Raw genomic sequence first — 27,401 nt, forward strand, 5'->3', positions numbered from 1 at the left:
TTGTACCCTTGTGGGGAATTGAACCCCGGTCTCCGGCATGACGAGCGAACGCTTTAACCACTAGGCTACCTGACCGCCCAAATTGTTTGTGTGACTTTTGTACTATCAAATCATCAAAAGAACCATTTTTCATGTTTTACTTACAAGCAGCTATGTTGATGTATCTGTTCTTGCCACGATTTTCTGGTAGGCTAGAACTCTCACATCGGAAGTCCACATTGGTATTCTTGTTGATATCCTGAAAAAGATGAGACAAATATAGGAATCCCATTTGATTTGTATGACATTAAATCCAGCAAGGATAACTTGCCAGAGCTAAAAACTGCTCAGAATTTAAAATCTTCCCTACCACCAGTAATATAGGTTAAAAGACAAATTTCATATATTAAAGTCCAAACAGAACTTTCATAAAGTGAGTGAGTGCATGCTAATACTGCCATCAGCAATGTCAGCCATTTCGCAGAAGATAGATAGATAGTAGATATTCGTGTCTATGCCAGTTAACTCTTAAAAGAAGAATGAGGAGTGAAGAACTATTCTGTCCTGATTCCCTACAGGGAATGTCTAAGTTGGCAGTGTAATCTCTGGGGAAACAAGTGTGTTTGTTTAATATTGTTTAACTGAGCAATATTCTAGCAATATGAGAGTGAACTGTTAATACATCAAGTAAAGGCCAAACAATCCAGTGATTGATACTGAGACAACAATCCACGCTGTTGGGTATGATGACATGCGGACAACCGAGTCAAGGTTTGTTTGTTTGTTTGTTGTTTAACGCTGCACTCAAGGTGCCTGACGACCCACTCCAAGGTGCCTGACCACCCGCTTCAAGGTGCCTGACCACCCGCTCCAAGGTGCCTGACCACCCACTCCAAGGTGCAATGACCACCCGCTTCAAGGTGCCTGACCACCCGCTCCAAGGTGCCTGACCACCCACTCCAAGGTGCAATGACCACCCGCTTCAAGGTGCCTGACCATCCGCTTCAAGGTGCCTGACCACCCGCTCCAAGGTGCCTGACCACCCACTCCAAGGTGCCTGACCACTCACTTCAAGGTGCCTGACCACCTACTTCAAGGTGCCTGACCACCCACTTCAAGGTGCCTGACCACCCACACTCCAAGATGCCTGACCACCCATTCCAAGGTGCAATGACCACCCACTCCAAGGTGCCTGACGACCCACTCCAAGGTGCCTGACCACCCGCTCCAAGGTGCCTGACCACCCACTCCAAGATGCCTGACCACCCACTCCAAGGTGCCTGACCACCCACTCCAAGGTGCAATGACCACCCGCTCCAAGGTGCCTGACCACCCGCTCCAAGGTGCCTGACCACCCACTCCAAGGTGCCTGACCACCCACTCCAAGGTGCAATGACCACCCACTCCAAGGTGCCTGACCACCCGCTCCAAGGTGCCTGACCACCCACTCCAAGGTGCAATGACCACCCACTCCAAGGTGCCTGACCACCACCCACTCCAAGGTGCCTGACCACCCGCTCCAAGGTGCCTGACCACCCGCTCCAAGGTGCCTGACCACCCACTCCAAGGTGCCTGACCACCCACTCCAAGGTGCAATGACCACCCACTCCAAGGTGCCTGACCACACCCGCTCCAAGGTGCCTGACCACCCACTCCAAGGTGAATGACCACCCACTTCATTAAGCTCCCGTGTAAGACCAGCATAGGTTGCAGCAGATTAATTCCAACCCGAAATCCCAAAAGGGACAATGACTATACAGTGATTCAGTGCAATAATTGTTGCTGATTTCTCCTTACATCAAATTCCTGAGAGAAGCCGATATCGGAGTCAGCATGCAAAGTTTCCACGTGGCGGATAAACTCCTTCACTGTAACATCAGGGTAAACTTTCTCATCTGAAACATAAGCACATCTTAATGAACTCTAAGATTCTGAAATGTCTGTAAATAATAAACCAAGAATCTAATTTTAGATTTAACCAAGGGCATATAATTTGAAAAGATGTCTGCCCTTTACACTTGACACACAAACAAGTGTGAGTTCATGCCCCTTCAAATCCGTCTCTTGTGGTATTAACATAAAATATTGTTCATGACCTGATACATTAATAAAACCACAATCAGGGGGAGATAACCATAACCGTACAAAGTTATCTCCCCTAAATTATCTCAGTAATAATTCAAAATTCAAGGTGTTTATCAAAATCAAGCTTAATAGTTAAATGTTTTGACAGAGATTGAACACTAGAGAACAAACTTGGTTCAAACTGATTTTGATAATAGTTACTAGGCAATTATACAGCCCTTCCACAATGCCGTGGTTCCAGTAAATTCTGCAACATACACGAGTGAGTGAGTGAGTGTGGTTTTACGCCGCATTTAGCAATATTCCAGCAATATCACGGCAAGGGACACCAGAAATGGGCTTCACACATTGTACCCATGTCAGGAATGGAACCCGGGTCTTCAGCTTGACGAGTGACGCTTTAACCACTAGGCTACCCAACGCCCCTCAACATACACAAGCAAATATGGCTTATCATGAATATTTTTAAGCTTAGCATGGCACTTATAATGATTACGTACAAATTGGTGTAGAAGTTGGTCAGAGGTGCTTATTATGGCAAATACGGTATTGTGCTATCATGCCAGTTTGTGAATGCAATACCTGCAGGCTCGGCGACAGTGACAACGGTTGGCGGTGTGGACTGGGAGTTGGTGGGAACAGCCAGGTAGTAGTATGCTGCTTGGTAACACTTTCTACACGCAAATGACCTGAAATTCACAAATACAACAATTAAATTTTGCTGAAGTCAACAATATTCTAGCTAGCATTGCTGCCTGCACATGATTTGAACAGTGTCACAATCATAGGTCGCGTGAATGCGAGGGAGTGAGTTGGGTTTTAATGCCTCTTTGAACAATATTTCAGTTATATCACGACGTGTCAGGTTAATGTGAGAGGAAAGCCCAAAGTAATGCAGGTTTCGGATGTTTACCTATTTGGTGAAACCAACAAGCACGGATGTGGTTTTGGCAAACCTAGAAACATAATTGGGACAAACTGGGATTCAAACCCACAATCCTAGGTTTCACGTGCGACCATTGGACGCAAACCTGCACAGTGAATTGTGATGCCTCAGACTTGGAGTGAGTGAGTATGGTTTTATGCCGCTTTTAGCAATATTCCAGCAATATCACAGCGGGGACACCAGAAATGGGCTTCACACATTGTACCCATACCATGTCGAGAATTGAACCAGGGTCTTCGGCGTGACGAGCGAACGCTTTAACCAGTAGGCTAACACCCCCCCACTTGGATGAAGTGTGTGGTCTCTATTTTGTTCCATTGGCACAGGATTATGATATCGAGAGCAAAAACAAAGAAAGTTTTTTGTTTGTTCTTTAAAAGTGCACTCATCAAATTCCAACTATATCAGTGTAGCCTGTGAATAATGGAATGATAACTAGTGATTGACGTTACGAGCAATGTCCAACACTGTCGGAGTCTGATGATACAATCAACCAAGTCACCACCAGATCCAGTTTAGTCGCCATCAATTACAAGCAGTAGAGTGGGACCTATTATAACCAAGGTCTCCTCTGTAGTGAAAAAATCTTTTTAAATACACTCCTTTCACTCAAAATAAAATAATATCTAAAAACATTGAAACACAGAAACGTACTGTTTGTTTGTTTGTTGTTTAAAGCCGCACTCAGCAATATTCCAGCTATATGACGGCGGTCTGTAAATAATCGAGTCTGGACCAGACAATCCAGTGATTGACAGCATGAACATTGATCCACGCAATTTGGATCGATGACATGTATCAACCAAGTCAGCGAGCCTGACCACCCGATCCCGTTAGTCGCCTTTTACGACAAGCAGTCACCTTTTACGGCAAGTATGGGTTGCTGAAGATCTATTCTGCCCCGGAAATCTTCACAGGTCAGGAACTGAATTTAATCACGTCATGACAAGAGATGTTTTTTTTAATACATAAACATTTGTAATTCCAAATCAGTGTTTCTGACCTATAGCCAACAAAGATGACGACAACGATGAGGCTGATGAGAACTGCAATGATGACGCCTGCGATGACACCGGCGGACATGACCTCCTCCTTATTCTTGGCACTTTCCATCTCGGGATCTGTTAAAACATTGCCATGACAACCACTCATACAGACAACTCTATCTGCACATGATAACCAACTCCAGTTTCAGGATAATTCAGATCATGCCAAATCTGCTGAAAAAATATGCCATTGCACATGCAAGTTACCAGATAATATTTTTCAACACCATCTAATTGTCTGATGCTACAATAAATGCATTTCTTTACCCTGCTTTGCACACAAAATATTAGGCATTGGAAGATGTTTTATTTCAAGTTTTTTCCATAAATATCCTAACCAAAAATATATTTAAATATAAAGAAGAATATTTCATGTTATAAATAATTTTATTATAGATAATTAAAATTGTCAATTTAGCAAAATATGTTCTGAATTTCACGAAATATAAGAATGGTCAAAACTTTAGAGATAAACAGGAATCTAAAAATTCAAAGAAAAAAGTACACCTAAAGCTGCTAACATCTAGGAAATAAAGAAAACTGCTACATGTCATAACTTCAAAATAAAATAAGATGAAAAAATTGAGTAAATTGTGCATTATCCTAATCTTCAAATCCATTTGAAAGAAAAATTATCTCTGAAACAGTAGTGTTTCCACTCCATTCTGACTTGATAACAGTATAAGAATCTGTATTGCAATGACGCTAAATACAATAAACCAGAAGTTGTTTCCCATAGAGTTGTACATTTTCATATGTATAATTAATCATCAAATCAACTTAAAAGATAAATATCTCTGAAACACTGATGTAATTAATAGAATTTCAATTAACCTGTTATGAGTACATATACAGCACATCTACCCTGTAATCTCTGCCCAAGAGAGGCAAAGTAAGTTGGGTATTAATTAGCACCCATCATCTACAGAATGTTATAAAAGACAAGAGAGTTATTCAGATGCTACTGTTGAAAAATCAGTTGACTTTATTATCATAAGAAAAGATCCTGAATTATGCGAATCCCAAAAAGGTGTTGAAAACCACTATCTTAAAAAACAATGAATGATACTGTGTGGTGACATCATGATCTGTTGGAGGTTGACACAAAGCAGACTTGTACACTGAGTGAGTGAGTGATTATGGCTTTACACTGTAAAGTCAGCTTCTGGGGACACCTGAAGTTGGCCACACACATTGAACCCATTTGGGGAAGTGGAGTCGGTAACATTAAATTGAAACTTATATTTCACTGGGCCCACTTGCACAAAGTGATCTTAGCACCAGGCAATAGCGTGCGTTAAGCCATGTGAGTTGCAAATGGCTAGGTACAAAGTCGTTTTATGAGTGCAAAGTGCATGTGTTTTTAACTGGGATGAAAAGGGACCCATGAAATTTAAATTTAACTATTTTCCTAAAATTTGCCAAGCAAGCTTTTCCTTCATGACACAATGTCTGACTAAGTCACTTGTTTCATTCACATGCTCAGCAGAACGAAGGGAAAGAAGATCTCGTCTGTGACATTCCTTTCAGCCCACTATTAGAACATGGCATCAATCTAGCCTTGTCTGTCTTCACAAGTCTGTTATGCATACAGCCAGAAGACTGGTCAATCTATAGCACCATACACTCCACATCTCATCTACTTCACAATCATAACTAACTCTCACTCAGAAATCGCAGTAAGTTCAATCTAAATCAAAATCCTATCTTTAATTCTGACATAATACCGCTTTGCTTGAAGATCTGACAACACCTCCGGAGAATGTCAGGAGAAACCATGAGTGGAATTTGACCGCCCAACCAAAATGAAGGAAGCATGGGTTGTTGAGACAGATGTCAGCTTTCTAAAACACTACTTCATTTCTTTACCAACTCAATTTGAAAAGTTTGATCTCAGCTAAAGAAAACCACCACTGAACACGTTTAGGTACAAATGCCATGGAGCTCAGAAACGTTAGAATGTATAAAATGTGCACAAAAATGTAATACCATGTTTTTCATTTTTTAGAAAATCCCCAATTTGTTTTCTACATACAGAAATCAGATATGTTTCGCTTCTTTGTATTTAGAAGTCCCGAGGTTGCCTACTTGTATTTAGAAGTCTTGATGCTGCTTAATTATATTTAGAAGTCTTGATGCTGCTTACTTGTATTTAGAAGTCTCAATGCTGCTTACTTGCATTTAGAAGTCTCGATGCTGCCTACTTGTATTTAGAAGTCCCGAGGTTGCCTACTTGTATTTAGAAGTCTTGATGCTGCTTACTTGTATTTAGAAGTCCCGAGGCTGCCTACTTGTATTTAGAAGTATCGATGCTGCTTACTTGTATTTAGAAGTCTCGATGCTGCTTACTTGTATTTAGAAGTCTCAATGTTGCTTACTTGCATTTAGAAGTCTCGATGCTGCCTACTTGTATTTAGAAGTCTTGATGCTGCTTAATTATATTTAGAAGTCTTGATGCTGCTTACTTGTATTTAGAAGTCTTGATGCTGCCTACTTGCATTTAAAAGTCTCGATGCTGCCTACTTGTATTTAGAAGTCTTGATGCTGCTTACTTGTATTTAGAAGTCTTGATGCTGCCTACTTGCATTTAGACATCTCAATGCTGCTTACTTGTACTTAGAAGTCTTGATGCTGCCTACTTGTATTTAGAAGTCTTGATGCTGCCTACTTGCATTTAAAAGTCTCGATGCTGCCTACTTGTATTTAGAAGTCTTGATGCTGCCTACTTGTATTTAGAAGTCTTGATGCTGCCTACTTGTATTTAGAAGTCTCAATGCTGCTTACTTGTATTTAGAAGTCTTGATGCTGCCTACTTGTATTTAGAAGTCTCAATGCTGCTTACTTGTATTTAGAAGTCTTGATGCTGCTTACTTGTCGTGACTTCCTATGGAGGTGTCCACAGATCTTCATGCAGAGAGGTATAGTTTGGGAGTAAAAGATCGGATTATAATGAGACTGACTATTGCTTTTGAATATTTTTGGTCCCTCATCTTGGTGTCAACCTCCGCTAGTATCAGCTACTGATGAAATGTGCAGAATGATTGTCAATGGAAGCCCATTACCACGTGAGTGATGACAACACGGATATATACTCACTTGCATAGTGGCCTTGAGAAGGAAGACATGACAGGTTACTCTCAGTTGAGTAAAATACTTCATACAACAATGTCTAATCCAGGATATTCATTTCTAATGTTTGACAAACATTTCATAAAGGAACCTTGAGGGTCAAGCTGCACATCGTCAATCTTTCATTGGTTTGTATACATTAAGTTCCTCTATCACCCAAGAACTATTAGCCTTCTAGCGCCTCGCAGGCAGCTTGGGTTGTATACTCCCCAGGGAGCTGGGAATGAAAATCAAGTGCATACTGATCCATTGACGGGTAACAATGTAGCACCTTGAGCAAGCTTCAGAGGGTGGCATTTGGAACATTATGAATAGGCACATTATTATTATTATTATAATTATTATTATTCCCATCTTGCCCCAATGTCATGCAATGGTAGGCTCGCACAATGTTAATGTTCATGCACAGTGTAGGGCTCAATTGCATTTGTATACAAAACCATGAAGTATTGATGATGAGCTGCTCAATCAAAATTGAATTCATTCAGTGGCCGTGTTTCACAAAGCGGTCTCAGCATCAAGCCACTTTATCAACGTAATAGCAGTCTATGAGTAGTCTGAACTTAGGCCATAAAAACTCGTCAATGTTTCCCCTCATCATTCTGGTCATATAAAATGGGCCTCAACAGATTAGGTTTTATTGTCTGTTTGATGTTTAACGCCGCACTCAGCAATATTGCAGCTATATGACAGCGATCTGTAAATAATCGAGTCTGGACCACACAATCCAGTGATTGACATCATGAGCATTGATCGACACAATTGGGATACGATGATATGCATCAACTAAGTCAGCAAGCCTGACCACCCGATCCCGTTAGGCACATCTTGCTTTTTATGGCAAGCATGGGTTGCTGAAGACCTATTCTATCCCGGATCTTCACTGGTCAGATTAGGCTTCAACATTAGTTCCAGGAATGAAAAGAGTGTCCACATATCACAAGGAAACATGCATTATACCCCTTTCTTTTCAAAATAATGATGAGAAACATTTTGCCTTTTCATGGTAGTTCAGGCTACAGGAGAAAGTCAACTAGGCCAGCGCTTTGGACAAGCTAGCAGCTGAAGTAGCAGTCCGCATCATGATCGCTTAATGAAACAGGGCCCTGAGGCTTAAAACACCACCACAGAAAGATGAGCTCGGAGCTAAGATCCTGGATTGAACATGCAATACATGATAGACATCCAAACATTTCAATGAGGCATGACAACAATGAATGATGATATATAGATCGGAGAAATAATGAAATGTCAGCTTGAAGCATAAGATGAGAAACAGGCACTACCCATAACAAAAAATTGACAGGTGCACTAGCGTTCAGGAAACAGGAAATGCATTTTCTTATTTAATGTCAATTTCAGTAACATCCAAATGTCTATATAATAAATTACTACTGCTCAGCTGTAAAAATCAGTTCCTACAAGGTTACGAGTGTATGTTAACACATGAAGGTATCTGAAAAAATTTGTTCATAATTCCATGTTTCTCAAACAGCAAACGTATTCAAAAGAAATTTAAATACCCAACTCATCTCAAATACATGAGCACTACAGTAAAATTTAGAGAATCAATGTAATAATTCAAATCTTATGAAATAATATACCACAAAATTGGGGATAATTTCTCGAAGAAATGTGCAAACTTTTCTTGGAGATAAAATGATTCAGAAGCAAGTATGTGCACTACTAAGTGGAGAGATGATGAGACACCATCCTACCACGATAAGAAAGGAAATAAATCTCCAACACAAGCCCAACACTACTAATAAACAAGGAAAAGGAATCTAAAACCCAGGGTATTGTTTCAAAGGAAACACTACAGGTCTACTGCAAGACATGGGCAAGGACTACGACTAGTGGTGCTAGAACACAGAATGTGCCATCATGAGACAAACACCATGCAAACTGTTGTCTTGTACAGATTCTTCCCCCCACACTGCAACACCACAGCCATGTTTCACAGACAGTTTGTTTTTAGTTCCGAAATGATTACCGGCGGTAAAAGAAGCTTGCTGTATACAATTCTTACATTTTGCAGCAAGTCATTTGTGCTACTGCTCAGGGTCTGGTTCACCAAAGCAATCTTAATGCTAAGGCGATCGTAACTCCAATACTTTAACATAGGCTTAAGATCATCGTAGTGCTATGACTGTCGAAAGTCAATGCTTAAGTATCGGAGTTACATTCGTCTTAGCGCTAAGATGGCTTTGTGGAATGGAGCCTTTATAGGCTACTGTTCTGAAATGTGTCTGATTGTGAAACACAGGAAGCCACGGCATAATAAAATAATAAAGATGTTGAGTTAGCCAAACACAGGCAGTGGAACCATGTCTAAATGCTACAGAAAACCATCCTCAAAACCATGTTGTTTCTTCCTGAGTGTAAAGGGGTGTCAGTAGATCGGTGTTCTTTAATTTGGTTTGTTATTTTGCTTAACAGAGGCCCGTCATGGATTCAGACCCTCTGATTCTATCGACCAAAGAAGTTAACCCCGTCAGCAGGTTGATAAGGTAAGGTTGTCATCTGTGAGATGACTCCACCCGTCCGTTTAGTTCTGTAACATCTCAAACTTGAACTAAATTTACGTGTGGACGTGGCTCAGTAGGTTAGCTGTCAGACAAAAAATCCCAAGGTTGTAAATTTGCGTCCGATGGATTCCTACAAAAACTGGTTGCTTGTCTTTGAGGCATGTGACCTATGGCAGAGATCATCCTCACAAAAGTTGTGGTACCGTATTCTAAAGAAGCTCCCAAAGAGGTTAACCCTGTCAGATAGCTGACAAGGTGAAAATGCCATATGTGGGATAACTTCAAGCCCTGCTACAAGTACTCTCAGCAATATTAAAGCAATATGACTTATGTCGTAATGTCCATTCTCATCAATTTTTGGGCTCTTAGCTGACAGACTTTTGGCTAGTCGACAAGGCACAGGCTGGTGTTTAACAACATATTCTAAGTTAATCTATCACAAATATGAAGTGATGAAGCTGAGTATTAAAGACTGAAAGTCAAATCGTTAAATAGACGGCAAATTAATTCCCAATTTACGACAGGTCGTTTATTGCTTACGGCAGCAGTGAATGGGAGCAGCATCACAACATTCTTTAAACTATGATGCCACTGTAGTGTAACCTCACTGCCTCACGTCCAATCAATGTATAACATTATAAATGGGGTGAAGGAGTGAGTATGGTTTTACGCCGCTTTTAGCAATATTCCAGCAATATCACAGCGGGGGACTCCAGAAATGGGCTTCAAACATTGTACCCATGTCGGGAATCGTCGTGACAAGCAAACGCTGCAACCACTAGGCTACCCGACCGCCCCCATTATTAATGGAATGTCACGTATTCAAAATATAAGGACATATTGACATTTTTTAGTGATTTGCGAACAACATGGCATACTAACATATTGACATTATGATTTTGCTCTATATACAGGACATAAACAATTATGATGATGATATTAAAACAACCAAGTCATTGAGCCTGACCACCCAATCTATTTTGCTTTACGGCAAGCTTCGGTTGCTGGGGACCTATTCTAACCAGGAATCACCACAGGGGATAATTCTTGTAACTCTTTAAAACATCCTAAATGTCTAGTTTGACAATACAGGAACATCGCAAGAGTGAGTGAGTGAGTGAGTTGGGTTTAACGCCGCTTTTAACAGTATTCCAGTTATATCACGGCGTGTCAGCTTAATGTGGGAGGAAAGCCCGAAGTGATGCAGGTCTCAGATGTTTACCACTTCAGTGAAACCCACGAGCACAGGTATGGTGCTGACAAACCTAGAAACATAATCGGGCAAACCGGGATTCGAACCCACAATCATAGGTTTCTGGTGTGCCCAAGGGACGCAACTCTGCACAGCGAATCGCGGCGCCTTAGACGACTGGGTCACCCGTGCCCCCTAACATCGCAGGAACAAATGGTTTTGAGGATGAAGAGGATGAACAACCTGTACAATAGGGTTAGCAGACTGGAGTGAAAAACTGTGACCATCCATGGCTGAACGACATCCACCTATGACAGCCTTCAGAGCAAACTGAGGGTGACTATCAGCATATCACAAAGTGTGGACCAGACAATACCTTACAACATCCACCTACCATGGTCTCGAATTATCTCCGTATCCACGACACCACGTGAAATATCAGACTGACTCCCTACAAATCATAAAATACCACTAGTGTCACACTATCGATTAGCAGAAAGACAGGCGAATGAGGGGACAGTTGCGACAGTCGGATAGTGTAATCAGGATGAGTTGTCACAAGATGCTTGTATTAGAGTGAATGAATGAATGAATGAGTGAGTGAGTGAATGAATGAATGAGTGAATGAATGAATGACAATGTAATGAATGAATGAATGAATGTAATGAATGAATAAGTGAATGAATAAATGACTAAGTAAATGATTGAATAAGTGAATGAATGAATGAATGAATGAATGAATGAATGAATGAATGAATGAATGAATGAATACCAATTTCATGTTTCCATCAACTGTTTGACAGCTTTTGTTTGCATTTTTGAAACATATATACTTTCTTTACCCATGATCTTCACCCTTGCAATATTTATAAACTGTTGTAATAGGAAACAGCATTTTAGGGCTTGAAAAGAATGTGAGAAAGATGGACACTTGAATGAATGAATGAATGAATGAATGAATGAATGAATGAATGAATGAATGAATGAATGAATGAATGAATGAATGAATGAATGAATGAATGAATGAATGAATGAATTGTATGATCATGCCAGTTTTAGAATAGGTACATATTCCTCTACAATATTAGTTTCGTGATATTCTGTCTAAAAATGACATTGCCTTTCTTTACAATAACTCTGGTTATTCAATTTGGAGATATGAAAGTATCACATGCATGGTATTATTTTATGCACAATTCCAGAATCCGCTATACATGAGCAGCTAAAAGCTTTCATTGGAACAAAATCCTGAAGACAGCAAATAAAGAGTCAAGCTTTTTACAAGCTTGTAATATGCAGGCTCTGTATTATCATTATTAGTTGTGGGGGGAGTAGTGTCTTCATACCTCCTAGAACAAACTCTGTGGCATCGGTAAACTCTCCAACATAGTGTGTCTTGCTGAAGATCCCATGTGTGACGCCAGCAATCTTCAAGCGGTAACGGCCATTGATGGGTAAGTCTTCTAAGGTTGTCTACACAGAACATCATATAATTAAACATGTTAGAAATATACACTTGAAGACAACATATTTAAAGCCCTACCAATACAGAATTGTTGCAAAGACAGTTAGTGAATTTATTAGGGCTGGGACGAGTCCAAATTTACTACCCGGGTACCCACCCCCCTATTACCCGACCTGTCCTACTCAGTACCCACCCGACCCAGGTACCCTAGTTACCCATCCCAGCCCTAGAATCATCTATGCCACAAAGCTTGGCCACACCACCTTGAGTGAGTGAATGTTTTATTGAAGCCTACTAATAATCAAGTTTGGGCTATGCAAACCTGTGGTTAACAATATGAACAACAGGCCAAATCATCAGGGTACACCAGGGATTTCTGTAGACCTGCCCAGAGGCCGCTATTCAACCCTATTCTATATAACAGATATATAAAGCTGAAGAGGTTTTTATGTTGAGTTTGACATTGAATTCAATATTGAAATACCTTTAAGTTTAAGAAACTAAGAAATTTGACAAAATCCCAAGTTTGAACAAAATTACAAAATTTTCTTGCCAAGGCACTTATTTTGTAATCCCTGCATCAACCAAGTCCCTTGTGATACCTCCAGATCTGTCAGAGAGGCTGCCTGACTATTGACCATCTTACGGTCACCTGACGGGGGCCATGTTTGACCTGCTTGGGCCATTGCCTCGTAGTCAACTGGTAATTAATTCCCTGTACACTGACAGAGTCCAGCAGGTCACACATTGCAACCAACCAATCCACATAAGACAGCTCTCACAAGCATGGAGTCTGTACAGAACTCATGTCACTAGGACCAGCTCACCTCGGTTTCAGTTCCATCAATAAGCCTGTCCTCGTAGTAAGAGGCTTCCACCACATCCCACCACTTGATGAAGTAGTTGTTGATGGTCTTGTAGAAGACATCCGGGGGCTCCCACTGTATATACACACTGTTCAGGCCCACAACAGTGAAGTTGGTGATGTACGGGGCACTAGGACCTGAACACAAAAGGGGTATTGGTCAGGACACAGTGAAGATGGTGATATATGGGGCACTGAACACACAAGGGGTATTGGTCAGTACACAGGGAAGTTGGTGATGTACGGGACACTAGGACCTGAACACACAAGGGGTATTGGTCAGTACACAGTGAAGATGGTGATGTACGGGGCACTAGGACCTGAACACACAAGGGGTATTGGTCAGGACACTGTGAAGATGGTGATGTATGGGGCACTGAACACACAAGGGGTATTGGTCAGGACACAGTGAAGATGGTGATGTACGGGGCACTGAACACACAAGGGGTATTGGTCAGGACACAGTGAAGTTGGTGATGTACGGGGCACTAGGACCTGAACACACAAGGGGTATTGGTCAGTACACAGTGAAGTTGGTGATGTACAGGGCACTAGGACCTGAACACACGAGGTGTATTGGTCAGGACACTGTGAAGATGGTGATATACGGGGCACTGAACACAAAAGGGGTATTGGTCAGTACACAGTGAAGATGGTGATATACGGGGCACTGAACACACAAGGGGTATTGGTCAGTACACAGTGAAGATGATGATATAATAGGGCACTGAACACACAAGGGATATTGGTCAGTACACAGTGAAGATGGTGATATACGGGGCACTGAACACACAAGGAATATTGGTCAGTACACAGTGAAGATGGTGATATAATAGGGCACTGAACACACAAGGGGCATTGGTCAGTACACAGTGAAGATGGTGATGTACGGGGCACTGAACACTCAAGGGGTATTGGTCAGTACACAGTGAAGATGATGATATAATAGGGCACTGAACACACAAGGGGTATTGGTCAGTACACTGTGAAGATGGTGATGTACGGGGCACTAGGACCTGAACACACAAGGGGTATTGGTCAGTACACAGTGAAGATGGTGATGTACGGGGCACTAGGACCTGAACACACAAGGGGTATTGGTCAGTACACAGTGAAGATGGTGATATACGGGGCACTGAACACACAAGGGGTATTGGTCAGTACACAGTGAAGATGGTGATGTACGGGGCACTGAACACACAAGGGGTATTGGTCAGTACACAGTGAAGATGGTGATATACGGGGCACTAGGACCTGAACACACAAGGGATATTGGTCAGTACACAGTGAAGATGGTGATATACGGGGCACTGAACACACAAGGAGTATTGGTCAGTACACAGTGAAGATGGTGATGTACGGGGCACTGAACACACAAGGGGTATTGGACAGTACACAGTGAAGATGGTGATGTACGGGGCACTGAACACACAAGGGGTATTGGTCAGTACACAGTGAAGATGATGATATAATAGGGCACTGAACACACAAGGGGTATTGGTCAGTACACAGTGAAGATGATGATATAATAGGGCACTGAACACACAAGGGGTATTGGTCAGTACACAGTGAAGATGGTGATATACGGGTCACTGAACACACAAGGGGTATTGGTCAGTACACAGTGAAGATGATGATATAATAGGGCACTGAACACACAAGGGGTATTGGTCAGTACACAGTGAAGATGATGATATAATAGGGCACTGAACACACAAGGGGTATTGGTCAGTACACAGTGAAGATGGCGATATACGGGGCACTGAACACACAAGGGATATTGGTCAGTACACAGTGAAGATGGTGATATATGGGGCACTGAACACACAAGGGGTATTGGTCAGGACACTGTGAAGATGGTGATGTACGGGGCACTGAACACACAAGGGGTATTGGTCAGTACACAGTGAAGATAGTGATATACGGGGCACTGAACACACAAGGGGTATTGGACAGTACACAGTGAAGATGGTGATATATGGGGCACTGAACACACAAGGGGTATTGGTCAGTACACAGTGAAGATAGTGATATACGGGGCACTGAACACACAAGGGGTATTGGTCAGTACACAGTGAAGATGGTGATATATGGGGCACTGAACACACAAGGAATATTGGTCAGTACACAGTGAAGATGGTGATATACGGGGCACTAGTTCGTACCTAAACACACAAGGGTAGACATGCACAAGTCTCTAGGGCAATAATTATTAGTTTAAATCCCAATGTCTGCTTCACTGAGAATGAAAGCTCACCCTCCACATCCGTGATTCCAGGGAAGTCGTCACTGAACTTGCCCTTGCCACCCCCAGTGTAGGCAGCCACTCGGATCTTGTATTCCGTGTAGGGCTCTGAATATAATTACATAGTGATGTGAAATAGATGACAAGTCCCCACCCACACACAGATACAAAAGCATTTATACTTAAAGTATGTGAAGGATTCAACAGGCTTACAATGAAAAGGAAGGACGTAAAACAAAAAGCCCTTTGTGATTTAGTTATGAACCTTTGCAAGATACATACAATCACCAAGGAAGACATCAAAATTAATGTGGCCGGTAAGTAATTAAATGTTCAGCTGGCTAATCAGTGGTAGACATCACAAATAAATTCACAAAGACAAAATCAGTCTGATTATACATTGCATCTGTCCAGATTTTGTTGTGGGGTACTGAAAAAATACTCTATCCTGGAATCCACACTATGTTCATTGCAGGAGTGAGTGAGTGAGTGACCCGCTTTTAGCAATATTCCAGCAATATCAAGGTGGGGGACACCAGAATGGGCTTCACACATTGTACCCATGTTGGAAATGGAACCCGGGTCTTCGGCGTGACGAGCGAACGCTTTAACCACTAGGCTACCCGACCGCCGTTCATTGTAGGAAGTCAAGATGGTGTTCACAGATACACATACTGCAACTCCTATACTAACCTAGATCTCTGATGAAGGCAGACATTGGGTTGTTGAGGTCCCCCTGGATGATGCGAGTTGCTGAGCTGCTGTTGTAGCTCCACTGCAGCTCATACTTCTCCAGGCGCCCGTTGAGTGTCTTTGGTGGTTCCCAGTGAACAAAGAAGGACTTGGACATTCGATTGGTGATGTGTGTGATTCGGGGCTTGGTTGGAACTGTAGGAAATAAGGTCAGATGCAGTGTGGACAAGGCAGTCATAGTCCAGAGTAAGAGTGTATTGTAACTACTGCAGAATATGACAACTTTGTTGTGGAATTCTTCATTGACTGAAGAAAAACAATCAAAATAGGACCGGACTGCAGCCGTAGTTTCATCCAAGACAAGACATTGTACATCTGCTGACATAGGTTTCTGAGTAGTTCAATTTTGACAATGTCTTAATTTCATACAGGGCAATCATTACAATGTTTAGACTTAGGCTAGAAATCTACACCAGACCAGGAAGCATTGTCTCGTTGTAATTACAACTAACTTGTATTTCACGGGCACAAAAACAAGAGTGAGTGAGTGAGTTGGGTTTAACGCCGCTTTTAACAGTATTCCTGTTATGTCACGGCGTGTCAGCTTAATGTGGGAGGAAAGCCCGAAGTGATGCAGGTCTCAGACGTTTACCACTTCGGTGAAACCCACGAGCACGGGGTGCTGACAAACCTAGAAACATAATCGGGGCGAACCGGGATTCGAACCCACAATCATAGGTTTCTGGCGTGCCCAAGGGACGCAACTCTGCACAGCGAATCATGGCGCCTTAGACGACTGGGCCACCTGTGCCCCCCACAAGAACAAGATACAGAAAAGCTATTATTCTTACCTCCCTCCGCTGTTCGGACAGTCACGTTAGCAGGGGGCCCGGAACCCACACTGTTGAATGCCTTCAGCTGAATCTCATACTTGGTGAAAGGCTTCAGCCCAAACAGCACCATGTTCTGTAATACATGCACACTCTTCAAGCAGTGGAGATGAAACATGACTAAATAGCTTTCAAATAATATATCTTACGTCATCATTTTTCATTCAAACCACCAGATAATGCAGAAAAAAACCCAATTCAAAATATGGAAGAAACTGAAATATGTAACATGTTAAAGAGACTATTAATTCAGATCAACAAATCTAATTTGTTTGTTGCTAATTGCAGCAATATTCCAGCTATGAATCTGGACAAGACAATCCAGTGATTGATATTGCGAGCAACGATCCATGCTGTCGGTGTACGATGACACACAATATATGACTGAAAACACAGTGAAGCTGTAGTGTGAACACGGGAAACCATATTGACTGCTGTCCTACTATCGTCACTCCATATTGACTGCTGTCCTACTATCGTCACTCCATATTGACTGCTGTCCTACTATCGTCACTCCATATTGACTGCTGTCCTACTATCGTCACTCCATATTGACTGCTGTCCTACTATCGTCACTCCATATTGACTGCTGTCCTACTATCGTCACTCCATATTGACTGCTGTCCTACTATCGTCACTCCATATTGACTGCTGTCCTACTATCGTCACTCCATATTGACTGTTGTCCTACTATCGTCACTCCATATTGACTGCTGTCCTACTATCGTCACTCCATATTGACTGTTGTCCTACTATCGTCACTCCATATTGACTGCTGTCCTACTATCGTCACTCCATATTGACTGCTGTCCTACTATCGTCACTCCATATTGACTGCTGTCCTACTATCGTCACTCCATATTGACTGCTGTCCTACTATCGTCACTCCATATTGACTGCTGTCCTACTATCGTCACTCCATATTGACTGCTGTCCTACTATCGTCACTCCATATTGACTGCTGTCCTACTATCGTCACTCCATATTGACTGTTGTCCTACTATCGTCACTCGACCTGTGAAGATTCTGGGGTAGAATAGGTCTTCAGCAACCCATGCTAACGCTGTAAAAGGTGACTATGCTTGTCGTAAAAGGCGACTAACGGGATCGGGTGGTCAGGCTCGTCGACTTGATTGATGCATGTCATCGATCCCAATGGCGCGGATCGATGCTCATGATATAAATCACTGGATTGTCTGGTCCAGACTCGATTATTTACAGACCGCCGTCATATAGCTGGAATATTGCTGAGTGTGGCGTTAGTTAAACAACAAACAAACAAAAAATTAAAAAATACTATCGTCACTCACATGTCTGGTGGGGTCCTCAAGGCGAACTCTCTCCGGCTGTCCGTCCTGGGCCTTGTAGGACAACTCGTATCCCTTCAGTTCTCCGTTCAGCTTGTTCTTTGGGATGTGGTTCCACTGGACATGCACCTCAGTGCTGTCCGGACTGTCAGCCTTTACGCTGAACGGGGGTTCCGAGGGTGCTGAAGGAAGATCGACAAGGTCCCAAAAACTGTGCCCTAAACTATTGAATCTACTGGCCACAGTGACCTTCTGCATCATTTCCAATAGAATCATAATTTATGCTAACTAAAGCAAAGGAAATAAGAGTGCCTGTAGTTTCAGACTTGAGGCTTAATTTCAGACACGGCTGATTGCAGATCACATAACAATGATAGGATTCAGACCATAATTTAGGGATCAAATTGAAAATAATTGAATGCCATCTCCATATGATAGTAACATTGTAATGAAAATGCCAAATTCATAAGAAACTTGACACCACAGTATTCAAGAAAACTGTTCGACAAAACTTATCAGCCATGTCAATTATCATTAGAAGGGGAGATAACTCTTCTAGCATTGTAGACGAAAAAGGACTAAAAAGCATAAATCATCCAGAAATGCACACCTGTGACCAACAAAAAGTCAGCTTTCAAAAGAAACATTTTAAGTCATCAATTTTTTTTCTTAAAACCATAAGTTCAACACCAGAAGATGCAGAATTATTTTTCTTCATAAAGACACAAGCTGAAATATTCAACATATTCGAAAAACTGTGTTCATCTGGATCAACAAATCAAATCCCTAAACTTCTGTACTTACGTTCTTCTAAAGTTAAAAACATATCACTGAAACTGCTATCTTCACTGCGTCCAACCCCATTCTTGGCGCGAGCCTTGACCTGATAGCAGGTGTGAGGGTTGAGCTCCCTGACGGTGATTTCCAGCGTTGACCCACCCACCACCACGTCCCGCTCCTCAGGCGGGCCTTGTGTTACCGTGCACTTACTGAAACATGGACAGCGGACAATCAGAATTATTTGTCGGTTGTTTTACACCAGTCAGCAATATTCCCGCTATATCATGATGGTCTGAAAAATTATCAAACCAGGCAAACCTTTGGTCAATATTATGAGCAATGCCCCGGTCTTCAATTAAGCATTGACTGTATTTTGTTCGGTTCATTGAGGTATGAATCGAAAAACCGATGTGCAAACTGTATGAATCCGCGTAGCGGATTCTTACAAAAGTTTGCACATCGGTTTTTCGATTCATACCTCAATGAACCGAAAAAAATATACAGTCAATGCTTATAATTAAATTCGACAATGTTAAACATGTTTTATCTACAATAGTTTAACCCAAAACAGTTGCATATATCAAAACAGACAAAAATGACGACATTGATAAACATTCCAGGTGTAGGAATATATACAGTGGCGTGACATGAATCAGGTGATCGTTTAATTTATGCACATAACTTGACACGCCTACACAGTCAGTAGCCAATCAACGGAGAGTGGGATTAAAACAATGTTCATTAGACCTGTAAGGCAAGAGGCGAAAAGAACTGCAACAGTCCGACTGTAACGAAACGGAAAAAATATGTCGACCGAGAGAAGGCGGCTGTTTCAAATAACATGGTCATTTACTGCTGATTCAAACATTACTTCCCTGATTACGGTAAAACACAGTTGGAGAAATGCTAGTTAGAAATGAAACCCGAAGACATGAAAGTTGAACCGTGACGAGCGGGAAAAAAATAGGCGAGAGAGCCTGCACGTTTGCTGTTTCATTCGTTTTCGGCCTTCGGTTTCAAAGGGTTGTTTGGAAAATGAATATGCATGAAAGTCGCTAAATGTCCTGTGCATGACGATACACGTGAGCAGAAAGGGAATTCCCTCGACTGTAATATTGGGATTCCCCGACATTCCGCGGTAATAAAAGTAGTGCGCCGCGGTGGGCGTGGCTTAATTTTTTACATTCATTGGGAAATGAATGCAATAACACGTGATCAATTCAGCTAATCAGAATGCAGGAATTTGCATGAACACAACGAAAATTTAATTATTGTAAAATGACTTCGATCTACCAAGTAACTATGCCTGACCAACCAAAAACATTTAGTCACCTCTTACAACACAAGGAGCTTTTCTCACCCCACAAGGTACAATCAGTACTAGTTATGTAACAGGCTCCAGTTTACTGTAATATTTGATACTCTAATATATTGATGTCTAGTAAGACAAGTATTTGTCACAAAGTGACGAAATGTCCCCCGCCTGTATACACACCATAGTACCAAATATGAAGACAATCAAGCGAATAGTTCTTGAGATATTGCGGCAACACCGTTTACCAACTCCAAAAGCAGATTTGCCTGCTGTGACCTTGAAAATGGGGTCAAGGTCACCAAAACCGACTGGTGTCTGCGGAGTCTGTATATACACCATAGTTCCAAATATGAAGACAATCCAGAGTTTAGTTCTTGAGATATCGCGGCAACAAACAGGTGGGACGTACGCACTTTCGCGGGGTGGGGGACAAAAATGTACAAATATATTAATCAGATGCCACTTGTGAGCAGACATTTTTCTAAACTAGGTTTTACATTTACAAAAAGTTGAAATGTGAAGGGAAAAAAAGCATTGTTTTCTTCTATTCCGCCATAAAGCTTAAACAAATAAAAGAATTGATTCTCAGGCAATGGTTTTTGAAAATTTAGTGCGGGTGGGTGGTGTCTTTTTATGGGGAGAGGGGGGTTGTTCAAACTAGTATGTAACCAATAAACAGTTGCGTAATCAATAAACAATGGTGTACAATCAACCTGGGAAAGGGCCTCCCTACATAAATGTATTTCTTGATAAGTAAAATACTAGAATACAGTATTTGACTACCATTGGACTTGGAATATTTAAGGATTTTTTGGTGTGTTTTTTTTTTAAATGGAAATAAAAACAAAACGGTGGCGAACTTTATGATGTTGCGTGTGGTGCCTGAGAACCAAGACTATTATTTTTTTTAGCCTAAGCAAATGTTTTTAAAAAAATAATTCATTTTCTGTCGCTCTCAATATAAATTATATATTAAAACACAATAAAAACTGTTCAAAATATATCTTAAAAACTTGCGAGAGGATATGAAAGAAAGATATTTGAAATTGAAAATTTCTTTTTTTTTAGGTTTCAACCGACCAACCTGCCAAAAATACATACCCGGTACCCCCCTTCAAAAAAAAGTTGGCCTAAAGTACCCTGGAACTACCACCTCTGTGGTCTTGCGGATAGAGCGTCTGCCTGGAGAGTGGAAGGTCCGGGGTTTGATCTATGTCCACGTCACACCAAAAGACGTTAAAAGATGGTTCTTGTTATTACCCTGCCTGGCGCTCAGCATTAAGGGGCTAAATCAAGGACTGGTTGGCTCGCTTGGCTCTATGAGTGCAATAATCTTGAACCCGACGTTAAACCCCTTTCCACCTCACCTGGGAACTATTCTCCTGTATCCCAGAAGTGTGAGGTTTGAATTAAGAATACAACCCACTCAAATACGAGCCACCCACCTAACATGGAGGATGTAGACAGATATAGGACTGTTGTTATCTGAGGCACTCTTGTCCCAGGTGACCTTCACCTCGCGAGACTCGATGTTAAGGATTCTCGGCTTCCCCGGGGGACTTGGAACATCTAAAACATAATCAGTCAACATGAGCACATTTAGACGGCATCTGTCAATGTAACTATGACTAATATTGAAAACTTTGGTTGCTAAACACATATTCAAACAGTATAACACACATGCAGTTAGAAAAGGAGGGTTGTTTTCTTGATGAATTTAAAAAGATTTTCCATCTCATTTTTCTTTTCTTTTCAAGAATAAAAGAATTATGCATTAAACATAATAGTAGTTTCACCTGATTCTCTTAAGACAGAATTAGTTACTGCAAATATAACACACACAGATTTTGAAAAGATAAACAAATTCATAGAACCAAAGTTTTCATCGGATAATCAACAGTTGAAACTGTTCCCGACAATATAATGATGATGGAACATTGCAGAAATGATACCGGGAGTCTACAATCTGTAATGTAGATTGAGCAACAGTTTGAAAGATGATAAGAAAATTCCTTATACCGTATTCGACGTAATAAGCGCCCTGGGCGCTCTCAAAATTAGAAATAGGGGGCTCTTATTAGAATATTATTTTGGTGAAAAAAACAGAGTTGGAAGATAAATTTTGTGGTTTATGCTGACAGCCTGAAATGTTTATGTACGACTGATATATTTTTCACGAATTTAATTCCCCATAATTAACGGTGCATATAACACATGGGTGCGTTTTATACGCGAATAAATAAGTCTTGTGTACATTGATCAATCGGAAGGGGTGCTAATTGGGATTGTTCACTCGCCAATATATTAGCAAATATCGCAGTGGGCGCTTATTAGAGCGGGGCGCTTATTACGTCGAATACGGTAATTGAAATATTCTATGACCATGAAATTATACACCAGTAGTTCACTGATATTAAAAATAAATGTGAAAAAAAACAATTTTGCATGCAGTTGAGGTTCTCAACTTTAAAAATATCACTATATGTTGAAATTTCAGATACCGAATTAATGCCAAATTTACTTACTTACCATCAGACATATATACATTTTTTAAAACTTAAGAACAGGGCAGTAGAGTGCTAGGTAGACCTTGGAATGATCATTGAAAATGAATCCGTGTTGGGCACCAAACCCAGACAGGATGGTAACAAACCAACCCATACCCACTGCCCTAACTAACTGCTCAGACACATCTTAATACATAGCCATTGGGCACCAAATCACATGTTTCAATGTGCCATGCACTGGATTGCTACAACCTAACAGGTCAAAGTTATTTTGGCAACAGCTACCAACTATCTACAATAGTAAAGAGAGTAGTCTAAAGGCTGTGCAGAATTAAAATCTAGACCCGTGAAGATCCGGGTTAGAATACGCCTTCAGCAACCCATGCTTGCCGTAAAAGGCGACTATGCTTGTCGTAAAAGGCGACTAATGGGATTGGGTGGTTAGGCTCGCTGACTTGGTTGATGCATGTCATCGATCCCAATTGCGTGGATCGATGCCCATGATGTCAATCACTGGATTGTGTGGTCCAGACTTGATTATTTGAAGATGCCGTCATATAGCTGGAATATTGCTGAGTTGCGGCGTTAAACAACAAACAAACAAACTAATTCTATTGTCTGACAGGATTACTTCAAGAAGACAAAGTTTATGACTGAGAGAAACGACAAGGAGTTGATGATGAAAGAAGATGGAGACGGAAAGGTGCATGATGTGATGGAGACTGTGAACAATCTGTCATGCTCTCTCAAAATAACTGCACAGAATTGATAGGCTGGAACACAAATCTTCAAATTAGAGTCAGAAAAGTTGTTTCCAATTTAAACAACAAACAGTGCAGACATGAAATTAGCCATGCTTCACACTCAGACTCACCCATCTTTTCTGTTTACATAGCCGCAGGAGAATTATGGAATAAATTACATTCATTTACAGGGTTGTGGATTAAAACTTGCACACTTTAAAAATACTGCCACAGTTTTCAGTGACTATTTCCTGATCGACAGAACTTGGCACAACTATCAGTTTTTTCTTCTTATATTATTCACCAAGTACAACCCCCCCAAATATTCAAGTCATTTGTGTTTTGAAAACCATTGCCTTGCTACAATAAAGTTTCAAAATAATTTTTGACATACAGACACTTGAAATAATTCAGAAATTTTCCCTATTTCAATGAAGTGTGTCTTTGCACTGACTCACTCATTCGCCATGTTCACAGTGCGTTCACAGTGCATTCAGATTTGGAAACAATTCTACATTCTGGACTGTGAGCTTTAGTGATGAGGTAAAGAGGGACTAGGAACTGGGGCAAGTAGAAATCCTTGCAAGTTTCATAAAGATCCCCAACAGCCTTTGAAATTCACGCTTGTCTTCAAGTTGTGCTGAGGTAAAGTAAGACACCAATGATGGTAGGGCTGGGATGAGTCCAAATTTACTACCCGGGTACCCACCCCCCTATTACCCAACCCTACCCAGGTACCTGCTATAGGTCTCAAGAGATGTCCGATTGAGAAATTGTTTCCTGTAGCCAACGTTTACTGCTCAATAGTAAAGGTATCCTAAGGACTAGCAGAAATTGGCCCATTTTAAGGAGTAATCCTATATGTTATCATTATAAGGACTAGTGGACAAAAACTGTTAGTTTCTAACCCTGGACTAGCCCTGGCAAAATGTATTTTGAACGATCTGGTCATGCATACACTGAAGTTCACTGAAGTTTTATCTTTATTCAAACATATAAAAGTCAGAAGGAATGCGTAGATAGTCAGAAAGAAATGCGAACATTAGTGACTTGTAGTGTAACCATAAAGTTTTAGATAATTGTTGACACTAAACAGTATATTGCGTGACTAACCACGGGTCCGGGGAGTCCTGTGGGTACCCAGGTGCTACACAGTACCCACCTGACCCGAGTCCCCAGATTACCCTTCCCAGCCCTAAATGATGGTGAGTGAGTGAGTGAGTGAGTGAGTGAGGTTTTACGCCGCTTTTAGCAATATTCCAGCAATATCACGGCGGGGGACACCAGAAATGGGCTTCACACATTGTACCCATGTCGGGAATCAAACCTGGGTCGTCGGCGTGACGAGCGAACGCTTTAACCACTAGGCTACCCGACAGCCCCCTAAATGATGGTAGTCCTCATTGTGACATGGCATTTGAGGGCTATAATTCTGAACCAGTTCTCAGTGCTTCAATTTGCTACAAACTGGAACTGAATAAAACTGACAGAATATGTAAACAGTTTTGTCTTCTTCAAGCAGGATCAGAAACAAACTCTGAGAACAACTGAAACAAGTGAGGTGAGGTGAAATTGGGTTTAACGTCGCGTCCAAGATTATTGCACTTATATAGCGACGTGCATGCACGTGTATGTGTGTGTGTGGCTGCTTGTACTAGTCCGGACTGATGCCGATTTATAGTGCTAGCTCACTGAGATACCATGCCGCAGTTTAACATGAATACCCCACTCAGACACAGTATACTGACTCCGAGCCGACCAGTCCTTGTTTTAGCCCCTTAATGCCGAGCGCCAGACAGGGTAACAACAAGTACAATCTTTTAACGTCTTTTTGTATGACGCGGCCCGGGATCGAACCCTGGACCTTCCGCTCTCCGGGCGGACGCTCTACCACAAGACCACGGAGGCGGTACAACTGAAACAAGGTTAACGCTAGTCCTCTGATTTTCTAAAACTGTTCATACTGTTTAAAACTTACTTTGTTCATGTTCATGTTAACTCAGATTTTAAGATGTAGATCAGTCTTGTAGTTATGATTGCCGTGGTCACACAGACAGGATGATGCTACATCTAAACCTCGACTAGGCCACGGAGCAAAGTCCCTCTTTAAATCACACTTCTTCACACCAGAAAACCATGGTTTTAAATAACTAGGCGACGCAATAATGGCAATCCTGGCAAGTTTCGTTCAAATCTTCATTATTCTGCTTACTCAACAGCTCGGGTAGACTGCAGTATTTGGGTCCCTAAACCGAAGGCACACTTATCGTATTTATGGAAGTTCACGAATCCAAAACGTTTCGCGCATGCGCACTTTGTTATTTACAAATGAAGCGAGAGGATTTGACGTGCACCTTTGTCGTCATATCATTATCAGAGTAAAAACTAGGGGTAACGAAATCCCTTTTAAAAACAGAAACAGTTAAAACTAGGGGGGCAAAAGGGGAGGTGGAACCCACCTTTTCAAAACAAAATCACTCAGTGGACCCTGCGGTAAGTTTGATTTGCCGGGACCACGGACATGGATGTCAAACTCGTTAGAAAGCTTGCTCGACATTGTATTTAAACATAGGCATTCAATGTAAACTGAAAGTGTTTATATTTCTAAACTCATCATCATGGCATCAGGTGGCAAAACGACAGGACTATATTTTCTCATGTTCAGAGATTTTTTTGCTTTTTGTGAAATGAGTGAGTGAGTGAGTATGGTTTTACGCCGCTTTTAGCAATATTCCAGCAATATCACGGCGTGGGACACCAGAAATGGGCTTCACATTCTGTGAAATGAATCACCGCCAAATGCTAAAGCTATCATCATCGGCTGCCGGCTGTGACCTATCAAACAATCGGAAGAAATAACTACTCACTTATATAGTTGGTTGGTGTTGCGAATTTTGGTTCTCACTTGTCACGCACGAAATATATTCCAATTTTTCGGAAATGATAAAGTTGCTACGTTTGTCTATCAATACCACAGTTAGACACAAGTAGTAGTAGTAGATCCTTATATGGAAAGACACGTGACCGTACATGACGTCAGTTGTTCTCACGTACCAAAACGACAAACATGAATGCATGCTAAAACGAGTTCAGTTTCAATCGTAAAACTCTCAGCCCCCATTTTTAACATTCGGTTCAATTTAAATGTTCTTTAATTTCCCTCTAAAATGCATCCTGACAGATCTAGGAACACTTGCACGTGTCCAGTTATACATATAAGAAGCTACTAAAGGCAGTCACATCGTTACGGAAACCGCTGAACTTGGGACCCAAATACTGCAGCTCAAATCAATCTAACGGTCAAATGTCAGCAGTGTGTAGACCTACCGTATTCGACGTAATAAGCGCCCAGGGAGCTCTCAAAATTAGAAATAGGGGGCTCTTACTGGAATATTATTTTAGTGAAAAAAGTTGAAAGATGAATTTCGTGGTTTATGCTGACAGCCTAAAATGTTTATGTATAGACAGATATATTTTTCAAGAATTTAATTGCCCATAATTAAGTGTGCATATTACACATAAGTGCGTATTAACGTGAATAAATAGGTACATTGATTAATCGGAAGGGGTGCTAATTGGGATTGTTCACTGGTCAATATATTAGCAAATAACTACGTGGGCGCTTATTAGAGTGGGGCGCTTATTACGTCGAATACGGTATAACCATAAACACACACCAGAGAGGG

The 27,401-nt window shown here is 41.4% G+C and overlaps 1 protein-coding gene across 5 annotated transcripts in view; it reads right to left on the reverse strand.

Moving 5' to 3' along the window:
• LOC124144274 (tyrosine-protein phosphatase 99A-like) overlaps nt 1–27,401 on the reverse strand; it is a 101,744-nt gene that overhangs the window by 29,417 nt on the left and 44,926 nt on the right. For 2 of the 5 annotated variants that reach the window (XM_048396796.1, XM_046513604.2), the window contains exons 4-17: nt 21,911–22,034; nt 19,175–19,359; nt 18,374–18,552; nt 17,025–17,139; nt 16,174–16,368; nt 15,493–15,588; nt 13,198–13,373; nt 12,252–12,378; nt 11,300–11,356; nt 7,153–7,164; nt 4,014–4,131; nt 2,647–2,753; nt 1,777–1,874; nt 145–238 (exon numbers count right to left, since the gene is read on the reverse strand). In XM_048396796.1, coding sequence (XP_048252753.1) covers nt 145–238; nt 1,777–1,874; nt 2,647–2,753; nt 4,014–4,131; nt 7,153–7,164; nt 11,300–11,356; nt 12,252–12,378; nt 13,198–13,373; nt 15,493–15,588; nt 16,174–16,368; nt 17,025–17,139; nt 18,374–18,552; nt 19,175–19,359; nt 21,911–22,034 — 1,683 coding nt within the window. The remainder of the gene's footprint in view (nt 1–144; nt 239–1,776; nt 1,875–2,646; nt 2,754–4,013; nt 4,132–7,152; nt 7,165–11,299; nt 11,357–12,251; nt 12,379–13,197; nt 13,374–15,492; nt 15,589–16,173; nt 16,369–17,024; nt 17,140–18,373; nt 18,553–19,174; nt 19,360–21,910; nt 22,035–27,401) is intronic. The other 3 variants (XM_048396797.1, XM_048396795.1, XM_048396798.1) reach the window with 3 other exon arrangements.

Source organism: Haliotis rufescens, unplaced genomic scaffold (genome assembly GCF_023055435.1).
Source record: "Haliotis rufescens isolate VD_foot unplaced genomic scaffold, xgHalRufe1.0.p SCAF_16, whole genome shotgun sequence".
Lineage (NCBI taxonomy): Eukaryota > Metazoa > Mollusca > Gastropoda > Lepetellida > Haliotidae > Haliotis > Haliotis rufescens.